General features: G+C 46.2%; 1 protein-coding gene across 1 annotated transcript in view; it reads right to left on the bottom strand.

Annotated features, from left to right (window-relative positions):
• Positions 1-24,724, bottom strand: part of LOC132579975 (nicotinamide N-methyltransferase-like) — a 34,161-nt gene extending 9,437 nt beyond the window's left edge. The window contains exons 1-3 of the mRNA XM_060250583.1: positions 24,570-24,724; positions 20,539-20,746; positions 12,868-13,336 (exon numbers count right to left, since the gene is read on the bottom strand). Coding sequence (XP_060106566.1) covers positions 12,901-13,336; positions 20,539-20,746; positions 24,570-24,714 — 789 coding nt within the window. The 5' untranslated portion in view covers positions 24,715-24,724 and the 3' untranslated portion in view covers positions 12,868-12,900. The remainder of the gene's footprint in view (positions 1-12,867; positions 13,337-20,538; positions 20,747-24,569) is intronic.
• Between the last annotated feature and the right edge of the window lie 852 nt (positions 24,725-25,576).

Here is a 25,576-nt window from a genome sequence, read left to right on the forward strand (position 1 = left end):
AACATTGCAAGGCTGAACATGACAGGAAAAGGTGGCAACAATGCACTGCAAACAAAAGGAATGCTGAGCTTCAGTGTCTGTGCAACTGTTGTCATGTCCCCAGCACCCCCCAAAATTATTACTCTGTCTGGCATGACTTAGCTAGACCTGGCTGCTTGCTCTTGTTCATCAGCAGCCCCCCCTATAATGACTGCCAGTGTGACGTAGCAGTTGCCAACTCCAGGTTAGCATATTCCTGGAGATTTGAGGGGTCAAGCCTGGAGAGAGTAGGGTTTGAGGAGGGGTGGGACCTCTGACAGGTACTATGCCATAGACTCCACCATCCAAATCAGCCATTTCCTCCTGGGGAACCATTGTTGCCAGTCTTCAGGTGAGGCCACTCAGAATTACAACTGCTCTCCAGATGGCAGAGATCAGCTCCCCTTGAGGTGCGTGTGGGGGAAGTGAAAGCCTTCACTTGGGTGGATGGGTGGGAAGACAGCAAAAGTGTGTGTGGGGGGTGGCCCCAAAGCCCCAGGGCTTTTTTTTTTTAGCAGGAACGCAGTTCCATTCCGGCCATCTTGGTGCCAGGGGTGTGGCCTAATATGCAAATGAGGCCCTGCTGAACTTTTCCTACAAAAAAGCCCTATGTGAAACAATGGCGATGTCAGGGGTGTGGCCTAATATGCAAATGAGTCCCTGCTGGGCTTTTTCTACAAAGAAAGCCCTGTAGATCCCATTGCATTGTTCTCCACAATGTGCCTTATTCCTAGTAAATAGATAAACAGTAAATGTGTAAAGAGGGGGGGACTTTATGGCATTGTACTGTGCTTGGGACCCTGCCCTCTCCAAACCCCCAAATCTTCAGGAATTTCCAGCCCATGGTTGGTAACCTTATTTGCGGCCATAGCCAATGCCATTTAAACTTGAAGAGTGAGCAAAACCTTGAAGGAGCATGCAAAGTTCAGCAGTAGCTACAGAGAGTAACAGAGTGCCTTTATGCTTAACGTACAAACACATTCCTTTCCAGGCGTCCTCCATTTAAAGCCTCTCATTCTACGGCCAGTAGCAAATTTGCAGGAATCTTCTTTGTCAGAGTGCCAGGAAACCCCACGACTTCTGTCTCCATTCCTACTCTTTCTCTGGGCGCAGCCCAGCTCGGCTCTGCTCTGCCCTCTGCCGTCTGCTCTTCTCCTAGCAGATTTCAGTTCAGACTTCTCTCTCGAGGACTCATCCCGAGCCAGGTACCGATCAGTTCAGCGGAGCCCTTCATTTTGATCTGCAGCAAATATTAGGCAATAATATTAAGCTCCATGCCATAAAAAGCTTTAAATGCCATTCCTGCTCATTAACCCTCTGTTAAAGGGATGGGGCATTCTCTTTCCTGGGGAAAGAAAGAGGGCAACAAAAACTTAACCTTTACAAAAATGAATAAAGAACATGAAAGGTTAGACAGATATAAAATAGGGGCCCGATGTGAAACAATAAATATACGACATAAATATTGCATATTATTTTTTAAAAAATCTCTTTATTACAAATTAGTACACTGGACACTAATTGTTATCCTGGCTCCTTATTTGCTTTTGGAACTGAATCTCCTGGACTCAGGAGAGCCAGTTTGGTGTAGGAGAGCCAGTTTGGTGTAGTGGTTAAGTGTGCGGACTCTTATCTGGGAGAACCAGGTTTGATTCCCCACTCCTCCACTTGCACCTGCTGAGATGGCCTTGGGTCAGCCAGAGCTCTGGCAGAGGTTGTCCTTGGAAGGGCAGCTGCTGTGAGAGCCCTCTCCAGCCCCACCCACCTCACAGGGTGTCTGTTGTGGGGGAGGAAGGTAAAGGAGATTGTGAGCCGCTCTGAGACTCTTCGGAGTGGAGGGCGGGATATAAATCCAATAAATCCAATATCAAAATATGAAGGTGCACAATTGAAATACCATTTAGGTTATATGCACCTGATTTGGACATAAGGTGATGCTTCATGAGGCTTATATAATACATCCATGCCTTGTGTTACTGATATTTATCAGAACATATTTTTACTTAATATAAAATATTACTATTTCGATCATTGTGCCTGCATATAACACTTAAGCTTTATTACTGAAGGCCAGTGGGCTGAATGTGTCTGTTTTGGGGTCACCTGGGGTGATAACAGATGGGCATTTTGGAGTGGATGGGGGGGCGCTTCAAAAAGAGTCATCCTGAAGCCTCTACACCAGGGGTGGCCAACGGTAGTGCTCCAGATGTTTTGTGCCTACAGCTCCCATCAGCCCCAGCCATCAGCCATGCTGGCTGGGGCTGATGGGAGTTGTAGGCAAAAAACATCTGGAGAGCTACCGTTGGCCACCCCTGCTCTACACGCTCCCCCACAAGCTGTCCCCATTCCCGTCCATGAGGTGACATGGGCATGTTCAGACGGCCGTTGTGCACCATTCCCATCACTCAGCTTGGATTTTTCCCCCATACATTTTCAGTAGTCATGCACGTGCACACACACGTGTGCAGATGTGTGCGTGGGTTCTGAACAGTTTTGTTTAAAGAACTGGATGTGCATTGGGGCGGCTTGGCAGCTGCACACCGCCAAGGTACCTCGCTTGCGCCCTTCCGCTTCCAGACACCAAGGAGGCGACCAGCGTGCGGCTGAGATATCTGGGTTGCACTGCAGAGGCCAGAGGATGGAGTGAGTACAGGACAAGGACGGGCGGCAGAGGTTTCTGTGTGGAAGGATTTTTTAGGGTCAATTTCAGAGCCGTCTCTGAGTCGGCCCAAAGTGCCAGTCTGTAATTACCCATGAGGTCCTAACTGTGCATATTGTATGATTTTGTAATTTTTATTGGGGCTGTGGAGAAACGCCATCTTAGTTAATGGTGGTGCTTGGTTGGGAGGGAACATGAAACTGCTAAGGCAGGCTTTGTGGCCTAGCCTTCCCTTCACTCCCTCCTCCCTTCCGGAGTTAAACCATCAACTCTAGGGGGAAAGCCTCCTAGAGGGGCAGGAAGTTCTTTTTTTTATTGGAGTGAGGCGGGAAAAGGTCAGTTCTTGGCTGGCCCTCAAGGAGAGAGGTTGTCAGTCTGTGGGCTCCTGACTGTGGGAGAGGCCTTCTCCTGAGGGAGAGGAGGACTCCAGGCAGTCAGAATGAGGAAGTCATTCACAAGGCAGGGCAAGTTTAGACCAGGGACGAGAGGATGCATTTAAATCCACCTGGTAGGCAAACCAGGGCCGTTCCATCACAGGGGCTATAGTTGCATTTAATACCTGTATTTTTGATCATTTGTAATATTTACGTTGTAAATGTATTGATAGTCCCCCAATTTGTATCCATTTAACCTTTCAGGTTCTTAATTCATTCTTTTTCCTGGCCAGTTGCCAGCTGGAATCCCAACTCCACTTTGAGCAGGATCAAGGGGGTGGAAAGTCCTATCAAGTCACAGCCGAATTGTGACAACCTCAGAGGGTTTTTTAAGGCCAGAGACGTTCCCCATTGCCTGCCTCTGCACTGCTGCCTTGGACTTCTTCTCCTGTCTCCCATCCAAGCAGTCACCAGGGCAGCCCCTGCTTAGCTTCACAGATCTGACAAGACTGGATTCTCCTGGGCCAGGGGTGGCCAACGGTAGCTCTCCAGTTGTTTTTTTTGCCTATAACTCCCATCAGCCCCAGCCAGCATGGCCAATGGCTGGGGTTGATGGGAGTTGTAGGCAAAAAACATCTGGAGAGCTACCCTTGGCCACCCCTGTCCTGGGCGATCCTGGTTGGTGCCGTCAAGTTGCTACAGACTCCTGGGAGCCCCGTACGGTTTTCTAGGCAAGAGACATTCAGAGGTGGCTGGCCATTGCCTGCCTCTTTTTTCCCCCACAATAATAAAGTTTATTTATCCTTTACATATAATAATTACTAAGTGTCAACAATCTACGGCTCCGAATCGTGGGTTTTGTACCGTCATCACCTGCGACTCCTCGAGCGCTTTCATCAGCGCTGCCTTCGCACCATCCCCAACATCCACTGGAGTGACTTTGTGACCAACACTGAAGTCCTCAAGAGGGCGGAGGTTACCAGCATCGAGGCACTGCTGTTGAAGACGCAGCTGCGCTGGGCAGGGCATATTTCTAGGATGGAAAACCACCGCCTTCCCAAGATTGCTCTGTATGGTGAACTTTCCACCGGCCATCGAAATAGAGGGGCACCAAAGAAGAGGTACAAGGACTCCTTGAAGAAATCCCTTGGCACCTGTCGCATCAACCATCACCAGTGGTCTGACCTAGCCTCAGATCGCAAAGCATGGAGGCACACCATCCACCAGGCTGTCTCTTCCTTTGAGAACGCACGCATAGCTGGTCTTGAGGACAAAAGGAGATTGAGGAAGAATCGCACTGCTACAGGACCAACCCTAAATCAGACTTTTCCCTGCAGCCGCTGTGGCTGGACCTGCCTGTCCCGCATTGGTCTTGTCAGCTACCAGCGAGCCTGCAGCAGACGTGGACTACTGCACCCTTCTTAAATCTTCGTTCGCGAAGCCAAGCCGAGAGAGAGAAAGTTTATTTATCCTTTACATATAATAATTACAAAGTGTCAACAATTTAGCATACCTTAAATCTGACATATGAAAATCACAGTCAACAAGGACAAAACAAAAATTAAATACAGATCAAAAACAGATCAGCTTTTTTTGTAGAATGAATTGTTTGGTAAAATGTCATATTCAGTTGAATACTTTTGCATTTTCAAAAGTTTTTTATTAGTTTCAGAAAAGTTTGGAAAATAGGGAACAGAAAGGGAAAGGGATAAAAGCACAATACATTCTGGTCTTATTTTTGTAAAATACCTTCCAAAAGCCAAAAGGATAATTCTACAACATTTTCTTGACATATGTTATCTCTTATTATTATTTTAATTTAAACATTTTAAAGTTATATAATCTAAATCTTTAATTGTATTCTAATAGTCAATTTTATTCGTACTAAATTTGAAAATTCGATTCAAGATAAATATTATCATATAAGCACAGGAAAAAAGAAAAAGAAATCAGATCACACCAAAGAATCTTAAGAGTCTTGAATGTCCAACCAAACAGAATTTCATCCAGTTTTTTCTCGCTTCTTCTTTAGATTTCCCAGCCATCAACTGAGACAAAAAGTCAAGCTCAGCAGTCTCCAAGACTTTTCCCACCAAATCCATTTTCGAGGGAATTTCCTGAGATTTTCATCTCTGCGCCAACAGGATTCTACCTGCAGTGTTAAAATGTGCCAACATGTGTCTCATTTCTTTAGAATAGTCCTCCGATGATATGTTCAAATTAAAAAGTTCTGGTTTAAAATATATCTGAGTTGTCATAATCTTCTGTAACATTTCATGTACCATTTTCCATTTTCACCATCTCACACGTCCACCACATATGATAAAAAGTACCAATTTGTTTGTTGCACTTCCAACATTTATTAGACATGTTAGTGTAGATCTTGCACAGTTTTTGTGGGGTCAACAATTTAGCATACCTCAGATCTGACATATGAAAATCACAGTAAACAAGGACAAAACAAAAATTAAATACAGATCAAAAATAGATCAGTTTTTTGTAGAATGAATTGTTAGGTACAATGTCATATTCAGTTAAATACTTTTCCAGAGGAAACCAGACAGCTACCACACGATGGTCATATTGCTCAATCGAAAAATCAAAAGAATGGCATGCAATTTTATTCAGTGCAAACAATTCCCACAGCCTATGAAACCATTGGTCTAATAAAGATGGAGAAGAGTTTACCCAGTTTGCAGCTATCGTCATTCTAGCTGCTGCAATCAAAATATTAATTAATTCAACAGTACCTTTGTTAAGCTCATGGTCTTTCCAATTGTGTAAAAGACATGCATCAAGTTTTAGAGGGAGAAAGTAGCCTGTAATAAGTTTGATCTGAAATTGGATTTGTTTCCAAAATTTTGAAATATGCTTACACGTCCACCATCCATGTATAAATGAAACAACCTCACCACAATTTTTAATGCAACTAGGTGCAATAGAAGGGACAAATTTATGTAACCTAGCTGCAGGCCAATACCACCTCATAAGAATTTTAACAAATTGGAATTTAATATTAAACATTGCCTGCCTCTGAGTGACAACCCCGTGTCAGGCTCTGTTCATTGACACTATTGCTGAATGCTGATTACTAACCAGATTGATCAATGCACATATATGCTCACTAACATATGCTAGTAGAACAGTAGAAGGGGGGCCAAGTAGGGAATAGCTGAAGAGTAGCTTCCCAGGAATATCAAAGGTTGTTAGGCAGTCTTTAAAGTGGGGAATGCCTGGCAGATTCTCACTTCCCCCCTAGAAGCAGTAAGGACATTGCCACCGGGAAATGTAACCACCAACTGTAGGAGATAAGGTGGGACCGTGTGAAAAGTCTCACATGCAAAAGCAGCCTTTGTTTTGGGAATTGGGGGGGGGGGGGTAGTTGCAATTGCTTTGATGCAGAATATTAAATACCAATGAGTCGAACTGCTTGCCATCAGTTCCAATGCCTATCATGCTGGAGTAACTTTGGAGTATACAATAAATGCAACTTTGTTTCAAATAACAAGTCTGCTTATTTGGAAACTTCAATGAACCTTCGCTGACACCCTGGGCTTCCTAGGTGGTCTCCCATCCAAGGACTAGCCAGGGCCTACCTGCTTAGCTTCTGAGATTATTAATTATTATTATTATTTGGTTAATTTATATTCCGCCCTTTCCCAGATTACATACAGATAAACCAAGCAAATACAATACAATAAAACCAATTAAATACAGTTAAAACAGCAACATAACACAGTACAGTATGACAAAGGCAGGCGGGCTCATGGTGCAGGTTGGAGTATAGTCAGTGGCCCAGATACAATAGTTCAGATCACTGCAGGGGAGGATAGCCGGTGTAGGCAATAGAGCAAAGGGCATCCGCCTGCCTCAACCAAACGCCTGGTGGAACAGCTCCGTCTTACAGGCCCTATGGAAAGATAACAAATCCGGTAGGGCCCGTATCTCCACAGGGAACTGATTCCACCAGGATGGGGCCAGGATCGAAAAAGCCCTGGCCCTGGTCGAGGCAAGACGGACGTCCCTTGGACCGGGGATAACCAGAAGATGTAGGCTGGCAGATCATAGCTGGTTTCGGGGCTCATAAGAGATCTGATGAGATCAGCCTATGCTGGGCTACCCAGGTCAGGGCACGTATGATCATATCAAAGCAAATGTGGGAAAATGGAACCGTAAAGCAGGGGAAGCCTGGGTAGTTAGTAGATGATACCATGCTAATGTTATACAGAAGCCCTCTTCCCCCTTCAGCATTAAAAAAAAACACCCTCACTGGTTTGGTAGTGGGGAGCAAAACCTCCATGTGTATACGATGCAGACAAGTATTGCAGAGTGCTGTCTGCAAATATAGTTTTATCCATTTGTGGGCTGCGTTGCTTCCTCTTTAAGATACTGATTTGTTTTTCAATCAGAATTCAGGGGGTAGAAAGATGAGCAGTTTCTTCAATTGCTCCTCTGTTATTAGCTGCAATGCCTCCCCCTAGAGTTAGATTCAGGTAGGTAGTTGCGTTGGCCTGAAGCAACAGAACAGAGTTTGAGTCCAGTTTTCTTCACGGTACGAGCTTCCCTGCGCAAGTGCGCTTAGAATCATGGCTGTTGCTTGGTAAAGCAGCTCTACCTTTTGAAGAAACCTTTGTGGAATGCAGCTTATATAGCTGGCTTGCCCGTTAAGGTTGACTGCATTGTTCAAAGGTGTACGAAAGATAAGAAAATTATCCCTTTGTGACCTGCTGTGAAGAGTGCTATTAGTTTAGCTTGGAAAAACATACCTAGGGATCACTTACATTTTCTTCTTCAGAACCTTTGGATTAATTTCTACAAGGACCATACGAACTATTCAGTATGTTTCTGGTTGATATCGCTGTTTGTTATGAAATGCGTGTCGTGCCTTGCCAAATGAGAAAAGAATAAAAGACACTTTTTGTAAGCTGAAGTGGTTCTTTAGTGAAAACTCAGATATATTTTAAACCAGGACTTTTTTGATTGAACATATTTCCAGAGGATTATTCTAAAGAAATGAGACACATGTTGGCACATTTTAACACTGCAGCGAGAATTCTTTTGGCACAGAGATGGAAATCTCAGGAAATCCCCTCGAAAATGGATCTGGTGGGAAAAGTTCTGGAGACTGCAGCGCTTGACTTTTTATCTCAAACCTAAAGAAGAAGTGAAGAAGAGTTGGATGAAATTCTATGTTTGGTTGGACACTCAAGACTCTTAAGATTCTTTGGTGTGATCTGATTTCTTTTTTCTTTTTTCCTGTGCTTACATTACAACATTTATTTTGAATTAATTTTTTAACCATAGTTTGAATAAAATAGATTACTAGAATATAACTAAAGATTTATACGATATAATTTTAAAATGTTTAGATTAAAATAATAATAAGAGATAATATATGTTAAGAAAATATGGTAGAACTATCCTAGGATTTTGGAAGGTATTTTATTAAAGTAAGACCAGATTGTATTGTGCTTGTATCCCTTTTTCTTTTCTGTTCTCCATTTTCCAATTGTTTCTGAAACTAATAAAAACTTTTGAAAACCTGAATTTAGTGATTTCTTTTTTTTTAACATGGTTTGGGTGGGGAACAGTGGCTCTCCAGATGGATTTTTGCCTACAACTCCCATCAGCCCCAGCCATTGGCCATGCTGGCTGGGGCTGATGGGATTTGTAGGCAAAAAACATCTGGAGAGCCACTGTTCCCCACCCCTGCTCTACACCATGTACTCATCTTTTTTGTGAACCTCCACGTAGTGGCTGGAGATCTCCTAGTGTCACAATTTATCTCAATATTACAGGGATCAGTTCCCCTGGAGAATGTGGCTGCTTTGGAGGGGGAATTCCATCTCACTATGCCTTGTTGAGGTCCCTCTCCCGCAACCCCTCCCCTCCCCAGACTCCACCCCCAAAATCTCCATGAATTTCCCAACTTGTAGCTAACCAGCCTGCCACTGACGCTTGCCATGTGAGTCAGGTGAAAACAGCAGCTGTGAAAGGTAGACTATGTGCCATTATCCTAGGGTTGCCAGGTCTGTGTTGGAAGAAACCTGGAGACTTTGGGGGTGGATCCGGGAGAGGGTGGGGTTTGGGGAAGGGAGGGTACAATGCCATAAAGTCCACCTTTCAAAGCAGTCATTTTGAGAAACATCGACTGGGTGTGTGTGACATGATAGAGGTTTACAAGATTGTGCACGGGGTAGAGAAGGTAGAGAAAGAAGGACTTTTCTCCCTTTCTCACAATACGAGAACTCGTAGGCGTTCAATGAAATTGCTGAGCAGTTGGGTTAGAACAGATAAAAAGAAGTCCTTCTTCACCCAAAGGGCGATTAACATGTGGAATTCACTGCCACAGGAGGTGGCGGCGGCTACCAGCATAGACAGCTTCAAGAGAGAACTGGATAAACAAATGGAATAGAGGTCTATCAGTGGCTATTAGCCACAGGGTATAGATGGAACTCTCTGTCTGGGGCAGTGATGCTCTGTAGTCTTGGTGCTTGGGGGAGGGACAGTGGGAGGGCTTCTAGTCTCCTGACCCGACTGATGGACCTCCTGAGGGCACCTGGGGTTTTTTGGCCACTGTGTGACACAGAGTGTTGGACTGGATGGGCCACTGGCCTGATCCAACAGGGCTTCTCTTATGTTCTTATGTGACACAGAGTGTTGGACTGGAGGGGCCACTGGCCTGATCCAACAGGGCTTCTCTTCTGCTCTTATGTGACACAGAGTGTTGGGCTGGATGGGCCACTGGCCTGATCCAACAGGGCTTCTCTTATGTTCTTCTGTGACACAGAATGTTGGACTGGAGGGGCCATTGCCCTGATCCAACATGGCTTCTCTTATGTTCTTATGTGACACAGAGTGTTGGACTGGAGGGGCCATTGGCCTGATCCAACATGGCTTCTCTTATGTTCTTATGTGACACAGAGTATTGGACTGGACGGGCTATTGGCCTGATCCAACGTGGCTTCTCTTATGTTCTTCTGTGACACAGAATGTTGGACTGGATGGGCCACTGGCCTGATCCAACATGGCTTCTCTTATGTTCTTATGTGACACAGGGTGTTGGACTGGACGGGCTATTGGCCTGATCCAACGTGGCTTCTCTTATGTTCTTCTGTGACACAGAATGTTGGACTGGATGGGCCACTGGCCTGATCCAACATGGCTTCTCTTATGTTCTTATGTGACACAGAGTGTTGGACTGGACGGGCTATTGGCCTGATCCAACGTGGCTTCTCTGATGTTCTTCTGTGACACAGAATGTTGGATTGGATGGGCCATTGGCCTGATCCAACATGGCTTGTATTGCGTTCTTGTCAGTTCTTATGTTTTCTCCAGGGAAGCTGATTGCTGCCAGATGGAGATTAGTCGTAAAAGCGGGCGATTTCCAGGCCCCACCTGGAGGCTGGCAACCCGACATTATGCCCCTCCTTAAATCCTGCCCTCCAGCAGGCTCCACCACCAAATCTCCAGGAATTTCCCAACCTAGAACTGGCAACCCTCCACAGAGCTTGGGGGCAGGGCTCAGAGAAAGGCCACCCCATCTATTTGTTTGGCTCCTTTGGGCATCTACTTGGCCATTAGATGCCAGATTAGATGAACCCTCATTGCTCTAACTGGGCAGAACCTCTTCTTGTGATCTTATCACCCTGGGGAGGGTGGTAAAGTTTTTACTTTGCACTAGTCTTTGACCATAACTAACAATTCCTTCATCACCCTAGTGGGAAGGAAAACACAGACTCGCCAGGTTAAATGGAAGTGCATCTTTTATGCTTTATTAGGCATAACATACCAACACCACAACCAAAAACGTACATAATGCATGAAGAAAGACAATCAAAAAAAGGAACAGTACAAACACCAATAATGTAGAAAAAATATTCCACAAAAGCACACGTGACCTAGGGGTAGGGAATAAATGCTATTCTGCTGCAGTCCTGTTAGCACTTTGTGGTAGGAGACATTGGTGGACCTCCTGGCTACAGAAGTAGACAACTTCAAGAGGGGACCGGATAAACGTATAGAGCAGAGCTCCATGAGTATCTATTAGCCACAATGCATAGACCAGGCATGACCAAACTTGCTTAACATAAGAGCCACATAGAATAAATGGCAGATGTTTGAGAGCCACAAAACATGAACATCAGATGTTTGAGAGCCACGAGGGAGGGAGGGAGGGTAGAGGTGGAAAGAAAACAACTTTAACTTTAAACGCATTCTCCAAGCCACTGGCTGGCTTGGCTTGGAGAAGTGATCTAAAGAGACAAATGCCTTCTCCATTGGTGGGGCAATGAGGGCTTCGAGAGCCACACAATATGTGTGAAAGAGCCATGTGTGGCTCTCGGGCCACGGTTTGGCCACTCCTGGTATAGATGAACCACTATATCTGGGCCAGTGATGCTCTGTACTTTTGGTGTTTGAGGGGCAACAGTGGGAGGGCTTCTGCCAGTGGACCTCCTAATGGTTCCTCGACTTTGGCCACTGTATGACACAGAGTGTTGGACTGGACGGGCCATTGGCCTGATCCTACATGGCTTCTCTTCTGTTCTTATGTGACACAGAGTGTTGGACTGGATGGGCCATTGGCCTGATCCAACATGGCTTCTCTTATGTTCTTATGTGACACAGAGTGTTGGACTGGACGGGCCATTGGCCTGATCCAACATGGCTTCTCTTCTGTTCTTATGTGATACAGAGTGTTGGACTGGATGGGCCATTGGCCTGATCCAACATGGCTTCTCTTATGTTCTTCTGTGACACAGAGTGTTGGACTGGACGGGCCATTGGCCTGATCCTACATGGCTTCTCTTCTGTTCTTATGTGACACAGAGTGTTGGACTGGATGGGCCATTGGCCTGATCCTACATGGCTTCTCTTCTGTTCTTCTGTGACACAGAGTGTTGGACTGGAGGGGCCATTGGCCTGATCCAACAGGGCTTCTCTTATGTTCTTATGTGTGACACAGAGTGTTGGACTGGATGGGCCATTGGCCTGATCCAACATGGCTTCTCTTATGTTCTTATGTGACACAGAGTGTTGGACTGGACGGGCCATTGGCCTGATCCAACATGGCTTGTCTGATGTTCTTCTGTGACACAGAGTGTTGGACTGGATGGGCCATTGGCCTGATCCAACATGGCTTCTCTTATGTTCTTATGTGAAACAGAGTGTTGTACTGGATGGGCCATTGGCCTGATCCTACATGGCTTCTCTGATGTTTTTAGGTTTTGCACGGTTGGCAGTGGAGAGATGAACCACCACACCTTGACAAGCCAGTTCTAATCCACACAGCATAAAAAATAGGAGCAAAGAATTAGTTTTAGCTATGTATTTATTTCGTTTCTAGTCTGCTTTTCTCAACGAGACCCAAACCAGGTTAAAGGATATAAAACAATGCAATCCAAAAGCATAAAACAACACATGAACAGAGCCATTCCCCAATCTAGTTCCACCATCCTTCCCAGCAACCCTAGCTGTGATTTTCGTTTTACAGGTTAGAGAACTGAGGCTGAAAGGAAAGCAATTTAGCCAAGGTCGTCTAACAAACCAACAGCAGAGATGGGGGTGGATCATGCCCCCCCCCCCCCCCAGATCTAAGGTGACTCTGACAGTTGCAAAAATTTGTTTCTGACATTTAATAGTTTCATTTTCCAACACAATAGTTTCATTTTCCAACATAAAACTTCATATCATTTATTAAAGCAAACCCGTGCTTTCCATATTGTATATCTATGTTTTCCATTTTGTCTGTATATTAATATAATCCTTTTGTATGCTTATGACTTATTAGTCTTTGAGCATTAATAAAAGATTGACTGACTGAGGCATCTCCTTGTCTCTCTCGCTGCTTTATGCCTCTTTCTCCTTGCGGGCAAGGAGAAAATATTTACCAGCGTAATCACTGAGGTCATACATATCCTTGGCAAACCTGGGCTCTGCCTCATATTCAACAACAGCAAACCCGGTTGCATGGAGAGCATCTCTCAGGTTCTTCTCAGTCAGGACAAAGCTGGAGAACTTTTGGGAGCCAACCATGTAGAAACTACACCCCTGCATCCCCACGAGCAGCAGGGATCCCCCAAGCTTCAGCAGGGAGCTGATGTTCTTCAGGGCGGCTCTCATGGTGCTGAGATCTTTGCAAACTACCTCCAGGCATTCCACACCCAGCACACAGTCCACCTGAGGCAAGGTGACCGGAGCCAATGGGTTGCTTTGCATGACATCACAGTAGAGGACCTTCTGGACGGTACTTCTCACCTTGGCCTCCTTCTCGGCCCATTTGTCCCTGTAAGAAATGGAAAGCAAACAGTCAGTCTCTGGCATCACAGGTGGGGGATGGGGTCAGAACCACCTCTGGAGGGAACCCAGTCCAGCCGCTTCAGTCTGATGGGAGCCTTTGGCTTCTGCCTTCCACAAATAGTTTTGGATCCCCATAGGGTTTGGTGTAGTGGTTAAGTGCACGGACTCTTATCTTGGAGAACCAGTTTGATTCCCCACTCCGCCTCCACATGCAATGGCTGATGTGACCTTGGGTCAGTCACAAGTTCTCTCAGAGCTGTTCTCCCAAGAGCAGTTTCTGTCAGAGGTCTCTCAGCCCCACCTACCTCACAGCATGTCTGGAGAGCCAATCTGGTGTAGGGGTTAAGTGTGCAGACTCTTATCTGGGAGAACCGGATTTGATTCCCCACTCCTCCACTTGCACCTGCTGGCATGGCCTTGGGTCAGCCAGAGCTCTGGCAGAGGTTGTCCTTGAAAGGGCAGCTGCTGTGAGAGCCCTCTCCAGCCCCACCCACCTCACAGGGTGTCTGTTGTGGGGGAGGAAGATAAAGGAGATTGTGAGCCGCTCTGAGACTCTTCAGAGTGGAGGGCGGGATATAAGTCCAAGATCTTCTTCTTCTTCTTGTGGGGAGGGGGAGGGAAAGGAGATTGTCAGCCATTCTCAGACTCTGAGATTCAGAGTGAAGGGTGGGGTATAAATCTAATTTCTTCTTCTTAGGAATTTGCACTGGGAGTTCTGGCAGGCTGTTTGTTCCAGCGGCAGAACGAGGCTGGCAGTCAAGAGCCCCTTGCCATGGCTTAGTGGAGTGGAGGGCACCGGCAGAAGCAGACAACAGGATGGGTGAACTTTTCAGCTAGCTGCTCCCACTGGCCTTTACAGAGCAGCTTCATACACAGCCAGGGATGGGTGGGTGGGTTTTGCCCTGCCAACTTCAGGTTGGGAAACTCCTGGAGATTTGGGGATGGGCCCTGGGGAGACAAGGACTCAGTGGGGTACCATGCCACAGAGTCCACCCTCCAGAGCACCCGTTTTCTCCAGGGCAACTGATCTTTGTGTCGACGTATTTGCTGGTATGCTCTGGGTTCAAGAGACCTAAGAATATACAGCACACTGACTTGTGCTAATCTATATACATTTATTTACAGATATATAAGTTATAATTGTCCTGGTATACACTGGACCAAAGTGCTTCGCCAGACAATACATACGATAGCAGAGGATACACTATACAGGCTCTCCTCAGTTATATACACATCGGTATGCACAAGCACCAATCAGCACACAGTGCTGAGTCATTCTGCTTAAGCACAAGTCCTCTGGACAGAACCAGTTTGCACCTGCTAAGGGAAGCTGTCAGGAGCTGTTGTAGATCAGGAACGGTCAGTTGCTAGGACATTGTATGTGCAGTTGTGGAAGCAAGAGAGAATACCAGAGAAATGGGACTGGATCTTAAAAGTTATAACATGGAGTGAAATGGATAAATTGACAAGAATTTTAAAAGACTATGATTTAGAAACTTTGAGGTTGAAGTGGAAGAAGTTTAGAAGTTATATAGAAAAAGAGTGGAAAATAAAAGGACATTCGACAATTTTTGATAATAATTAAGTCTTAAAAGAAAGAAAAATAGAAATTTTTGTTTAATTCTCTCTCTCTCGGCTTGGCTTCGCGAATGAAGATTTAAGAAGGGTGCAATAGTCCACGTCTGCTGCAGGCTCGCTGGTGGCTGACAAGACCAATGCGGGACAGGCAGGTCCGGCCACAGCGGCTGCAGGGAAAAGTCTGATTTAGGGTTGGTCCTGTAGCAGTGCGATTCTTTCTCAATCTCCTTTTGTCCTCAAGACCAGCTATGCGTGCGTTCTCAAAAGAAGAAACAGCCTGGTGGATGGTGTGCCTCCATGCTTTGCGATCTGAGGCTAGGTCAGACCACTGGTGATGGTTGATGCGACAGGTGCCAAGGGATTTCTTCAAGGAGTCCTTGTACCTCTTCTTTGGTGCCCCTCTATTTCGATGGCCGGTGGAGAGTTCGCCATACAGGGCAATCTTGGGAAGGCGGTGGTTTTCCATCCTAGAAATATGCCCTGCCCAGCGCAGCTGCGTCTTCAACAGCAGTGCCTCGATGCTTGTAACCTCCGCCCGCTTGAGAACTTCAGTGTTGGTCACAAAGTCACTCCAGTGGATGTTGAGGATGGTGCGAAGGCAGCGCTGATGAAAGCGCTCAAGGAGTCGCAGGTGATGACGGTATAAAACCCACGATTCGGAGCCGTAGATGAGGGTTGTCATCACAACCGCTTTGTAAACATTGATCTTTGTGCCTTTTTTCAGATGCTTGTTGCTCCACACTCTTTTGTGCAGTCGGCCAAAGGCACGGTTTGCCTTTGCCAGCCTGTTGTCAATCTCCTTGTCGATCTTAGCATCTGAGGAGATGATGCACCCCAGGTAGCTGAACTGCTGGACTGTCTTCAGAACTGATTCACCCACAGTGATGCAGGGAGGGTGATAATCTTCCTGGGGTGCAGGCTGGTGGAGAACTTCTGTCTTCTTCAGACTAACTTCTAGGCCGAATAGCTTGGCAGCCTCTGCAAAGCAGGACGTCATATGCTGCAGAGCTGATACCGAGTGGGAGACGAGTGCAGCATCATCAGCAAACAGTAGCTCTCGGATGAGTTTTTCCATTGTCTTGGAGTGGGCCTTTAGTCACCTCAGGTTGAACAGGCTGCCATCGGTGCGATAGCGGATGTAGACACCATCGTCATCATCTAGATCTACTGCGGCTCTTTGAAGCATCATGCTAAAGAAGATCGTAAAGAGAGTTGGCGCAAGAACGCAGCCTTGCTTTACACCTGTGCCTATTGGGAAGGTCTCCGAGAGGTCGTTGCAGTGTCTGACTTGGCCTCGCTGGTCTTCGTGTAGCTGGATGATCATTAGTGGTACCTTTAAATATTAGAATATTAAGTATACAACACCGGCGGGGGTCAAGTAACGGGGGGAGGGGGATTAGAAAAGTAATATATGGGTTAGATAAAAAGAAGTCATTAATAATGTGAAGAATTGATGATTACCACATGTTACTGAAATAAAATTGTTTTAAATCGAGGACCTGTCAGTTGCATTAGACTCCAGCCAGAAGTCTTTCTAGCAAGCATACGCTGACACTCCCCCTAAGGCGGCCGGTGAGTCCTGGCCTTTGTTTCACAGATACAAATTTGTCCACATTCAAGCATTTAGTGCACCGTACCTTTGGGATATTTCAATACCCTTATTGCAGCCATTGCTTCCATGCTCTGGCATTCTGCTTTAAGCCACACGAGGCTTTGTTCAGTTTCAACACAAGGTTCTTATCAGCACTTTCAAACCCTGCAATTTGCTCCATGGAGAGCTGTTCATTAATCCAGGCATTTAGATATGCAGTTGTGAAGTCAAAACGATGCACCTGCATCGTATCAATCCCAGCCTTGCACAATGCTGTTTGTAGCGTGTCAGAGTTGACCGTAGCGGCAAACGCTTCGTCATAATCTGATGTTGTTGGACCTATCGGCAGCGTTCGATACGGTCGACCATCGGCTTCTGGCATGCCGCCTTGCCGACGCAGGGATTCAGGGGCTGACCTTGCAATGGCTTTCCTCTTTCCTTGACGGTCGGGGACAAAGGGTGGCGATTGGGGAGGAACTGTCCACTGGTTACTGGGCACTACCAATCCCTGAAGATCCTATGATTATACTTCTTAACTTTTGGCCGAATTCTAAATTGTCACTCTCCAAAAGATCCTTACTGGCTAAACTTCTGACGGCAGCTAAAACAACAGTAAGGATCTTTTGGAGGTTTGTGGGTTAATTTTCTTTTGTTGTATATGACCGGTTAAATTTATACATCTATGTATCGATTCAACATTTTCTTACGCGATGGTTGTACAATTTTTTTCTCAATAAACCAGTTATTAACCGGGAAAAAAAAAAAAAAAAAAAGGAACTGTCCCAGAGACACACACTTGATTGCGGGGTGCCTCAAGGGGCGTTACTTTCCCCAATGTTATTTAACATCTATATGCCCCCCCCTTGCCCAGATTGCCCGAAGGTATTGCCCGAAGCTCTATCTGCTTATGGACGGCCGGCCCGCCTGCGCTCCAGAAAATCTGGACCGGGCATTACAGGCAGTGGCTAGGTGGCTTAGGCTGAGCGGGCTGAAGCTGAATCCGGCGAAGACAGAGGTCCTTTGCTTGGGTCGCTGCGGCCCGGGAAGGGAAATCCCCCTGCCAGTTTTTGACGGCGCGCCGCTGACAGCGTCGGGCAGGGTCAAGAGCCTGGGGGTGCTATTGGAGCCTTCTCTGACGATGGAGGCTCAGATAGCAGCCACTGCCAAGTCCGCTTTTTTTCACCTTAGGCGGGCGAGGCAGTTGGCCCCCTTCCTGGAACGCGACGACCTAGCAACAGTGATTCATGCTACGGTCACCTCGAGGTTGGACTACTGTAATGCCCTCTACATGGGGCTACCCTTGTGCCGGACCCGGAAACTGCAGTTAGTGCAGAATGCTGCTGCCCGGCTGCTACTAGGGCTCCCAAGATGGGAGCACATTCGGCCGGGGCTCCGGGATCTGCAATGGCTGCCAGTAATATTCCGAGTCCAGTACAAGGTGTTGGTCATTACCTTTAAAGCCCTATATGGCCTAGGACCTATCTACCTTAGGGACCGTCTCTCCCCACACATTCCCCAGAGAGTACTACGCTCGGGTTCACAAAACCTGCTGGTAGTCCCTGGGCCAAAGGAGGCCCGCCTAAAATCCACCAGGGATCGGGCCTTCTCAATAGCGGCACCTTATTGGTGGAACCAGCTGCCGGAGGAGGTGCGGGCCCTGCGGGACCTAGGGCAGTTCTGCAGGGCCTGTAAGACAGCCCTCTTCTGGCAGGCCTATAACACCTAACTGACAATGAGAACATCCTTTGGATGGAACAAAATGCTTCTATAGACCGCTGGTTTTATCTTATCTTGTTTTATTAATTATGGTTTTAATTGTATTTGTAAATGTTTTAAATCGAATTGTATGAATTATTATGCTGTGAGCCGCCCTGAGATACTTCGGTGAGAAGGGCGGGATATAAGTCCACTAAATAAATAAATAAATAAATAATCCTGACCTATCTGGGAACCCTATCTGTAGTCTGGAGAGGAGCTGGAATCCCAGAGGATCCCCAAATCCCACCTGGAGGCTGGCATCCCTAGCAAGGCGTTAACTCATGTGGTGCTGTGGGGAGGGTGTTGAACTATGAGAAGAGAGGCTTGGGTTCTAATCCCCTCTCATTCATGACTGTGGGCCACTCCTTCCTTCTGAGCTCCCTCACAGGTAAAGCTGCTGGAACACTTTCCCTATGAAGAAAGGTTAAAACGCTTGGGGCTCTTTAGCTTGGAGAAACGTCGACTGCGGGGTGACATGACAGAGGTTTACAAGATTATGCATGGGATGGAGAGGGTAGAGAGAGAAGTACTTTTCTCCCTTTCTCACAATACAAGAACTCGTGGGCATTCAATGAAATTGCTAAGGAGTCAGGTTAAAACGGATAAAAGGAAGTACTTCACCCAAAGGGTGATTAACATGTGGAATTCACTGCCACAGGAGGTGGTGGTGGCTACAAGCATAGCCAGCTTTAAGTGGGGATTGGATAAAAATATGGAGCAGGGGTCCATCAGTGGCTATTAGCCACAGTGTATATATATATATATATATATATATATACACACACACACACACACACACACACATTGGCCACTGTGTGACACAGAGTGTTGGACTGGGTGGGCCACTGTCCTGATCCAACCTGGCTTCTCTTATGTTCTTATGTGACACAGAGTGTTGGAATGGAGGGGCCATTGGCCTGATCCAACATGGCTTCTCTTAGGTTCTTATGTGACACAGAGTGTTGGACTGGATGGGTCATTGGCCTGATCTAATATGGCTTCTCTTATGTTCTTATGACAAATGGAAGAGAAGAGCCAGGTATGGAACCCCAGCTACTTGGAGGAACAGCAGGATAAATATATTTAGATGCACAGAGTGTTTGTCTCTATGCTGTGTGATGCTTTGCCTGCTTACTGTACATCTCCAGGCCCAGTGCACCTCCACAGTCCCCTTGATTCTGAAGCCCAGTGTGAGCTTCTGATCAGCTGACCTTTCCACGTCCTCCCCTGAGCTGCACTAGTTTCCATCCTTCCATGGTCAGCAACTCTCCTTAATCTGTTACACCTGGACCTCTCCTCCCTTGAAGGACTAGTCCGGTACCTTATAATAGGTGACAACAGGCAACGTCAATATCCAACAGGGCCACACCTGGACAATAAATAGGAACAAAATAGGTCCCACCATCACATAGAATCCTAGAATCTTAGAGTTGGAAAGGACCTCCAGGGTCATCTAGTTCAACCCCCTGCACAATGCAGGAAACTCATAAACACCTCCCCCTAAATTCACTGGATCTTCATTGCTGTCAGATGGCCATCTAGCCTCTGCTTAAAAACCTCCAAGGAAGGATAGCCCACCACCTCCTGAGGAAGCCTGTTCCACTGAGGAACAGCTCTAATGGTCAGGAAGTTCTTCCTGATGTTACTCCGGAAACTCTTTTGATTTAATTTCAACCCATTGGTTCTGGTCCTACCTTCCGGGGCCACAGAAAACAATTCCACACTATTCTCTATAGCAGGGGTGACCAACTGTAGCTCTCCAGATGTTTTTTTTGCCTACAACTCCCATCAGCCACAGCCAGCATGGCCAATGGCTGGGGCTGATGGGAGTTGTAGGCAAAAAACATCTGGAGAGCTACCGTTGGCTACCCCTGCTCTATAGGACAGCCCTTCAAGGAATTGAAGACTGTGATCCCACCACCTCCCGAGGAGGAAGCCTGTTCCACTGAGGAACCGCTCTAACGGTCAGGAAGTTCTTCCTAATCCTAGAATCAGAGAGTTGGAAGGGACCACCTCCCACGAAACAACCCCAGCTCCTTCACCACCTCCCACGAAAGCCTGTTCCACTGAGGAACCACTCTGACTGTCAGGAAGTTCTTCCTAAGGTTTAGTTGAAAACTCTCGATTTAACTTCAACCCATTGGTTCTGGTCTGACCTTCTGGGGCAAAAGAAAACAACTGCACACCATCTTCTCTATGACAGCCCTTCATGTGCTTGAAGATGGTGATCATATCGTCTCTCGGTTGCCTCCTCTCCTCACCTGTTTCCTTCCAGCTCACACACATACTTCACAATTGGGTTCCAGTCAAAAGCTCCTGGTTTCATCTTCAGCCACCTCTCTAATTCCTGGCGGTTCCTGTCAACAGGATCTGAGGCCACAATACTCCCAAAGGACTCGCAGGCGGAGAGGAACTGGTGGATGGTGGGGCCACTGGCCAGGTCGAGCAGGGTGTCTCCTTTCAGGCGTCCTGGAGAGAAGGAAGGGCAGGTCAAGAGAACTTCCTTGAGAGCAAGGGGAAAGCCCAAGCCAAGGAGAGCCACTCTCGGTGCTGGAACTGGATGTGAATCCAAGGTATTTTGCAGATTCTACCCCAGGGAAAGCAGTCAGGGCTGCCAATAGGCCTGGAGAAAAATATCCTTCTCCTGTTGTGGAGGTTTAATGTGGGGAAATGGGCAGCTGATACCTTTTATGGCAGGATGGAAGCAAGTCATAGCACCTGGTACATGGCATCCTATTAAGGGGAAGGGCTGTGGCTCAGGGGAAGAGCCTCTGTTAAAGGAGCAGGACATGTTTTCTCCAGGGCTGTTGGCAACCCTGTTCCTGCACAGTTCAGCACCTTGGCACATGTGTCAGGGATAGAGGTATAAATCCAATCTCTTCTTCCTCTTCTAATTTATCACCCCAGGCATCTTTCATGGGACAATCTTCTGCTTTCCAAATATATGTTGTTGTTGTTGTTTTTAAAATTCCAGTTGCTACCAATTAATTTATTCTGGGTTTTTTATTGTTATTCCAGATCCTCCCAGTTCCCACACAAGAAAAGAAACACTTTGATGGACTGGCAAAAACAAATGAATGCTTTTATTTGGAAGGGGGAAATAAACAAGAATTAAATTTTAAGTGTTGCAAGACAGGGAAAAAAGAGGAGGATTGGCAGTTCCCAACTTTAGGCTTTATTATTGAGTAGCCAAACTAATCTGGATCGCAGAATGGATTGAAAACCCGAATGGCAGATTAATGAAGCTAGAAGCTGCAGGGTTAGAGAACGGACTGCATCACTTTCTGCCAGGGCTTTTCTTTGTAGAAAAAGCCCAGCGGGAACTCATTTGCATATCAGGCCACACCCCTGAAATCAGCATTGTTTCACACAGTTTTTTTGTAGAAAAACGCCAGCAGGAACTCATTTGTATATTAGGCCACATCCCCTGAAATCACCATTGTTTCACACAGGTTTTTTTGTAGAAAAAGCCCAGCGGGAACTCATTGGCATATTAGGCCACGCCCCTGAAATCACCATTGTTTCATGTGGGTTTTTCATAGGAAAAAAGGCCAGGAGGAACTCATTTGAATATCAGGCCACACCCCCTAAAATCACCATTCTTCGCACAGGTTTTTGTAGAAAGAGGCGAGCAGGAACTCATTTGCATATCAGGCCACACCCCTGAAATAACCATTGTTTCATGTGGGTTTTTTGTAGAAAAAGCCCAGCAGGAACTCATTTGCATATTAGGCCACACCCCCTAAAATCACCATTGTTTCACACGAGTTTTTTGTAGAAAAAGGTCAGCAGGAACTCATTTGTATATTAGGCCACACCCCCTGATGCCAAGCCAGCTGGAACTGTGTTCCTGTGTGTTCTTGCTAAAAAAAAAAAAAGCCCTGTCTTCTGTGGATTGAAACATTTATCTCAAAAAATAAAGGACAAGACAAAAACCATGCAAGTAAAGACAGCCCCGTCATAGCCCCTATGATCCCACCAATATATGCATTTTATAATAAATATGAGAGAAAAAGCAATGACTTCTTAACTTACAGAGATATGATAAACTCAGACGGGGAAATCAAATCGTATCAAAAGATTCAAGAAGAAGGGAAGAAGATACAGCGGCTAGTCCACCTTCAATTAACTTCTAGACTTAAGAACGATCTTCTCACAGAAGGAGATGGAGTAAGAGACTGGACTGAGTTTGAAAAGATTACACAACACAAAGATCATTTGCTAGGATGACTCTACAAATCATTACTCCAATTTGACATGGAAATGAAACATGATAAAATGTGCGCGATAAAATAGATGCAGAATGGACATTTGGAACAGGTGGGATACAAATCTAAAGTAAGTAAGTAAGTAAATAAATAAATTGTTGACAAAGGGATACTTTTCCAAAACTGGGAAAAATTATGGACAAAAGGCACAAAGTTTACAGCCTGCCAGACTCTAAGAGAAAACTGGTATAAGATGTTCTTCTGATTGTATCTTACTCCTATGGATATTCACAAAATGGACAAGCATCACAAAGGGCCTTGCTGGAAATGTAATGAAGCAGAAAGCACATGTTATCATATGTGGTGGACATGTATTAAAAAAGGAGAGGAAATGTTGGATTGAAATTCATGCAGAGACTAGCAGTAAGACCCTACAAAAAGCAGCAACCCCCCCTCCTGCCTATATAGGGGCTCATGACTCATCATGATTCAGCAGGTGAGTCTCATCATGACTCAGCAGAGAGGTGCTTGACTCAAGCAGAAGAATTTCCCAGCTGCTTTCATTCCAGTTGCTACCAATTAATTTATTCTTTTATTATTATTATTATTATTCCAGATCCTACCAGTTCCCATACAAGGGGGGGGGGACTCTGATGGCCTGGCCGAAACAAATGAATGCTTTTATTTGGAATGGGGAAATAAACAAGAATTAAACTCTCATGGACACAAGTTCAGTTCATGTACACTATTCAATTTCATCCTGCTTTGCTAATTCAGCAAAAAAAAAAATGGGGGTGGGGGTGGGGCTCAATAGGTATGGTAGGATCCTTACTGAATGAGGTTACCAACCCCCAGGTGGGGCCTGGAGGTCACCTTCAATCTGATCTCTAGACCACCATTGCCCTGGAGGGAACATGCTGAGCTCCTTCCGCTCCCCATACTCTACCCTTCCAGGTCACCGCCCCTAAATCCCCGGCAATTTACAGGTTAATGTACACTATTTAGTTTCCTCCTGATTTGCTAATTCAGCAACACTTGGGAGTCATCCACACGCACTCCGAACGGATCACACTTTCCATTTTGCTCTGAAATCACTAAAAACTGGGCCTCTCTCTTTATTACACCCCCCCCACACACACACACACATACTGTTTGTAGCCATGTTTGTAGCTCGCTAGAAAAAGTTCTGCAGCCAGATTGGTCCATGCAAAATCCAAACACAAGAAAGAAATCTGTGCATTTCCCACCCCCCACCCCCATCCTCCACCAGTGGCCAGGTGGGGTCTGGCTATCCTAATAAGGACCAATCAGGTCTTTCCGCCAACCCAGCATACCACTCAATGCCTCTGACAAAGTGGACTCTCATGGACACAAGTTCAGTCTTTAACTATCATACAAACCTTTGACTATTTCTACTGCGGCAGCCAAATGCAGCTGCTTTCCTGGAATTTATCCCTGTCAATATGCTGAATGGAGCATATGGATAGTAGAGGGTCCATGAAAAGATCCCCAGTCTTCCTGGCTTTCCTCTCTGCATCCTCCCCCCACCCCCGCACAAAAATGCAATTTCTGATGCTGGAAAGGTTTGTTCCCAAGGCCATGGGATTGGTGTGCATTGATAGCCACATGTAGCAGTCGGCAGCCATGGGAAGGGGTGAAATTGCTCCCTCTTTCCTCTTCCACAGCAGAGTTCTGCCCACATACAAGGCAGCGGGTGGGATTTTGCCACCTTCGCCTCCCCACTGCAGCCTCCAAACCCTTGTGGGTCTTGCAATCCTGGGAATAAATTAAAATGGGAAAAAATGGAAGATTGGCAGCTGTCAGCTCCTGTTGATGGAGTGTAGGATCCAGCCCCAGGACCCCCCTGCAATACCTCTGTGCTTCTGCACTTGTTCCCATGTTGGAACCGTTTTTTTATGGCTCATACAGCAGAGGCACAGGACCGACAAGAGATGACAGCGTCAATTCCTAAGTCAAATTCCAAATGAAATCATAACCATCCCTCCCTTAGAATGCCCTCACTGGATCTCCTTCACGCCCCAGGCAAAGTTGCGCATGCAAACCTCACAGCTGAGATGACGTGCCTGAAGAAAAGGTCTTGCAAAGTTGCTTCAGGTAAAATTCAGTGGCTTCATCGCCCAAGGTGCCCGCTCCAAACTGGAAATATTCCAGATAGGCTTTGGGATCAAACTCTGCCTGGTAAACGTCTACTCCAGTGAATTTCGCCATGGTGCTCTCTCTCTCTCTCTCTGTGTCTCTGCAGATCTTGGAATATGTGGACTGGACTTTCCTCCCAAGGCCTCTGTCTGTCAACACAAGAAGTGCTCCAAGAGCGTAACATCCAGCCCCTGACCTTCAGCCATTAACCCTTCCCATTCCCAAGAACTGTAGAATCACCTTAACAAGTGCATTGAAGCTTCTATTGTTTACTTTTCAATATACTTCTGAGTCTATACAGATGTCTGAATGGCCCACTGGCTGTTCCCCCACTGAAGGTAACCCACTTGGCATCAGCTAGGCCCTAGGGCCCATGCCTTCTCTGTTGTGGCCCCCACTTTGTGTGTGCTGCCTTTAGAAACCATGGGGAGGTGCTGTGATGGCAGTTGATTTACCCAGGTTCTAAATGGGGTATAAACTGGAGGTGTCTCTCAAGGGGCGTGTGCTGTCTTCAGAAATTTGTGGGAGGTGCTGCAATGTCATTTGATTTACCAGGACTTTAACTGGGGTATAAGCTGGAGGTATCTCTTGAGGGGTGGGATTTTATTTTGAGGGTTTTACACTGAGATGCTCTTAATTATGGCTGGTAGGCTGCCTTGACTCACAAGCAAAGTGGAGTATTGCGATAAATAAATAAAATGCAATGTAATAAATAAAATGCTTTTGCATACCCTCTCTTCCCCTTGGGTACAAAATGCAACTGAAATCTCTTCAGGTTTGCTGTTGATGTCTGAATAAGGATGCCAACCTCAAGGTGGAAGCTGGAGACCTCCTGGAATTACAGCTGCTCTCCAGACTACATACAGTGTTTATTCATTTATTTACAATGGTTATTCCACTTCTCCTGAAGAAAACGGCTGCTGTGGAAAGTGGG

This window comes from Heteronotia binoei, chromosome 12 (assembly GCF_032191835.1).
Source record: "Heteronotia binoei isolate CCM8104 ecotype False Entrance Well chromosome 12, APGP_CSIRO_Hbin_v1, whole genome shotgun sequence".
Taxonomy (NCBI): Eukaryota; Metazoa; Chordata; class Lepidosauria; order Squamata; family Gekkonidae; genus Heteronotia; species Heteronotia binoei.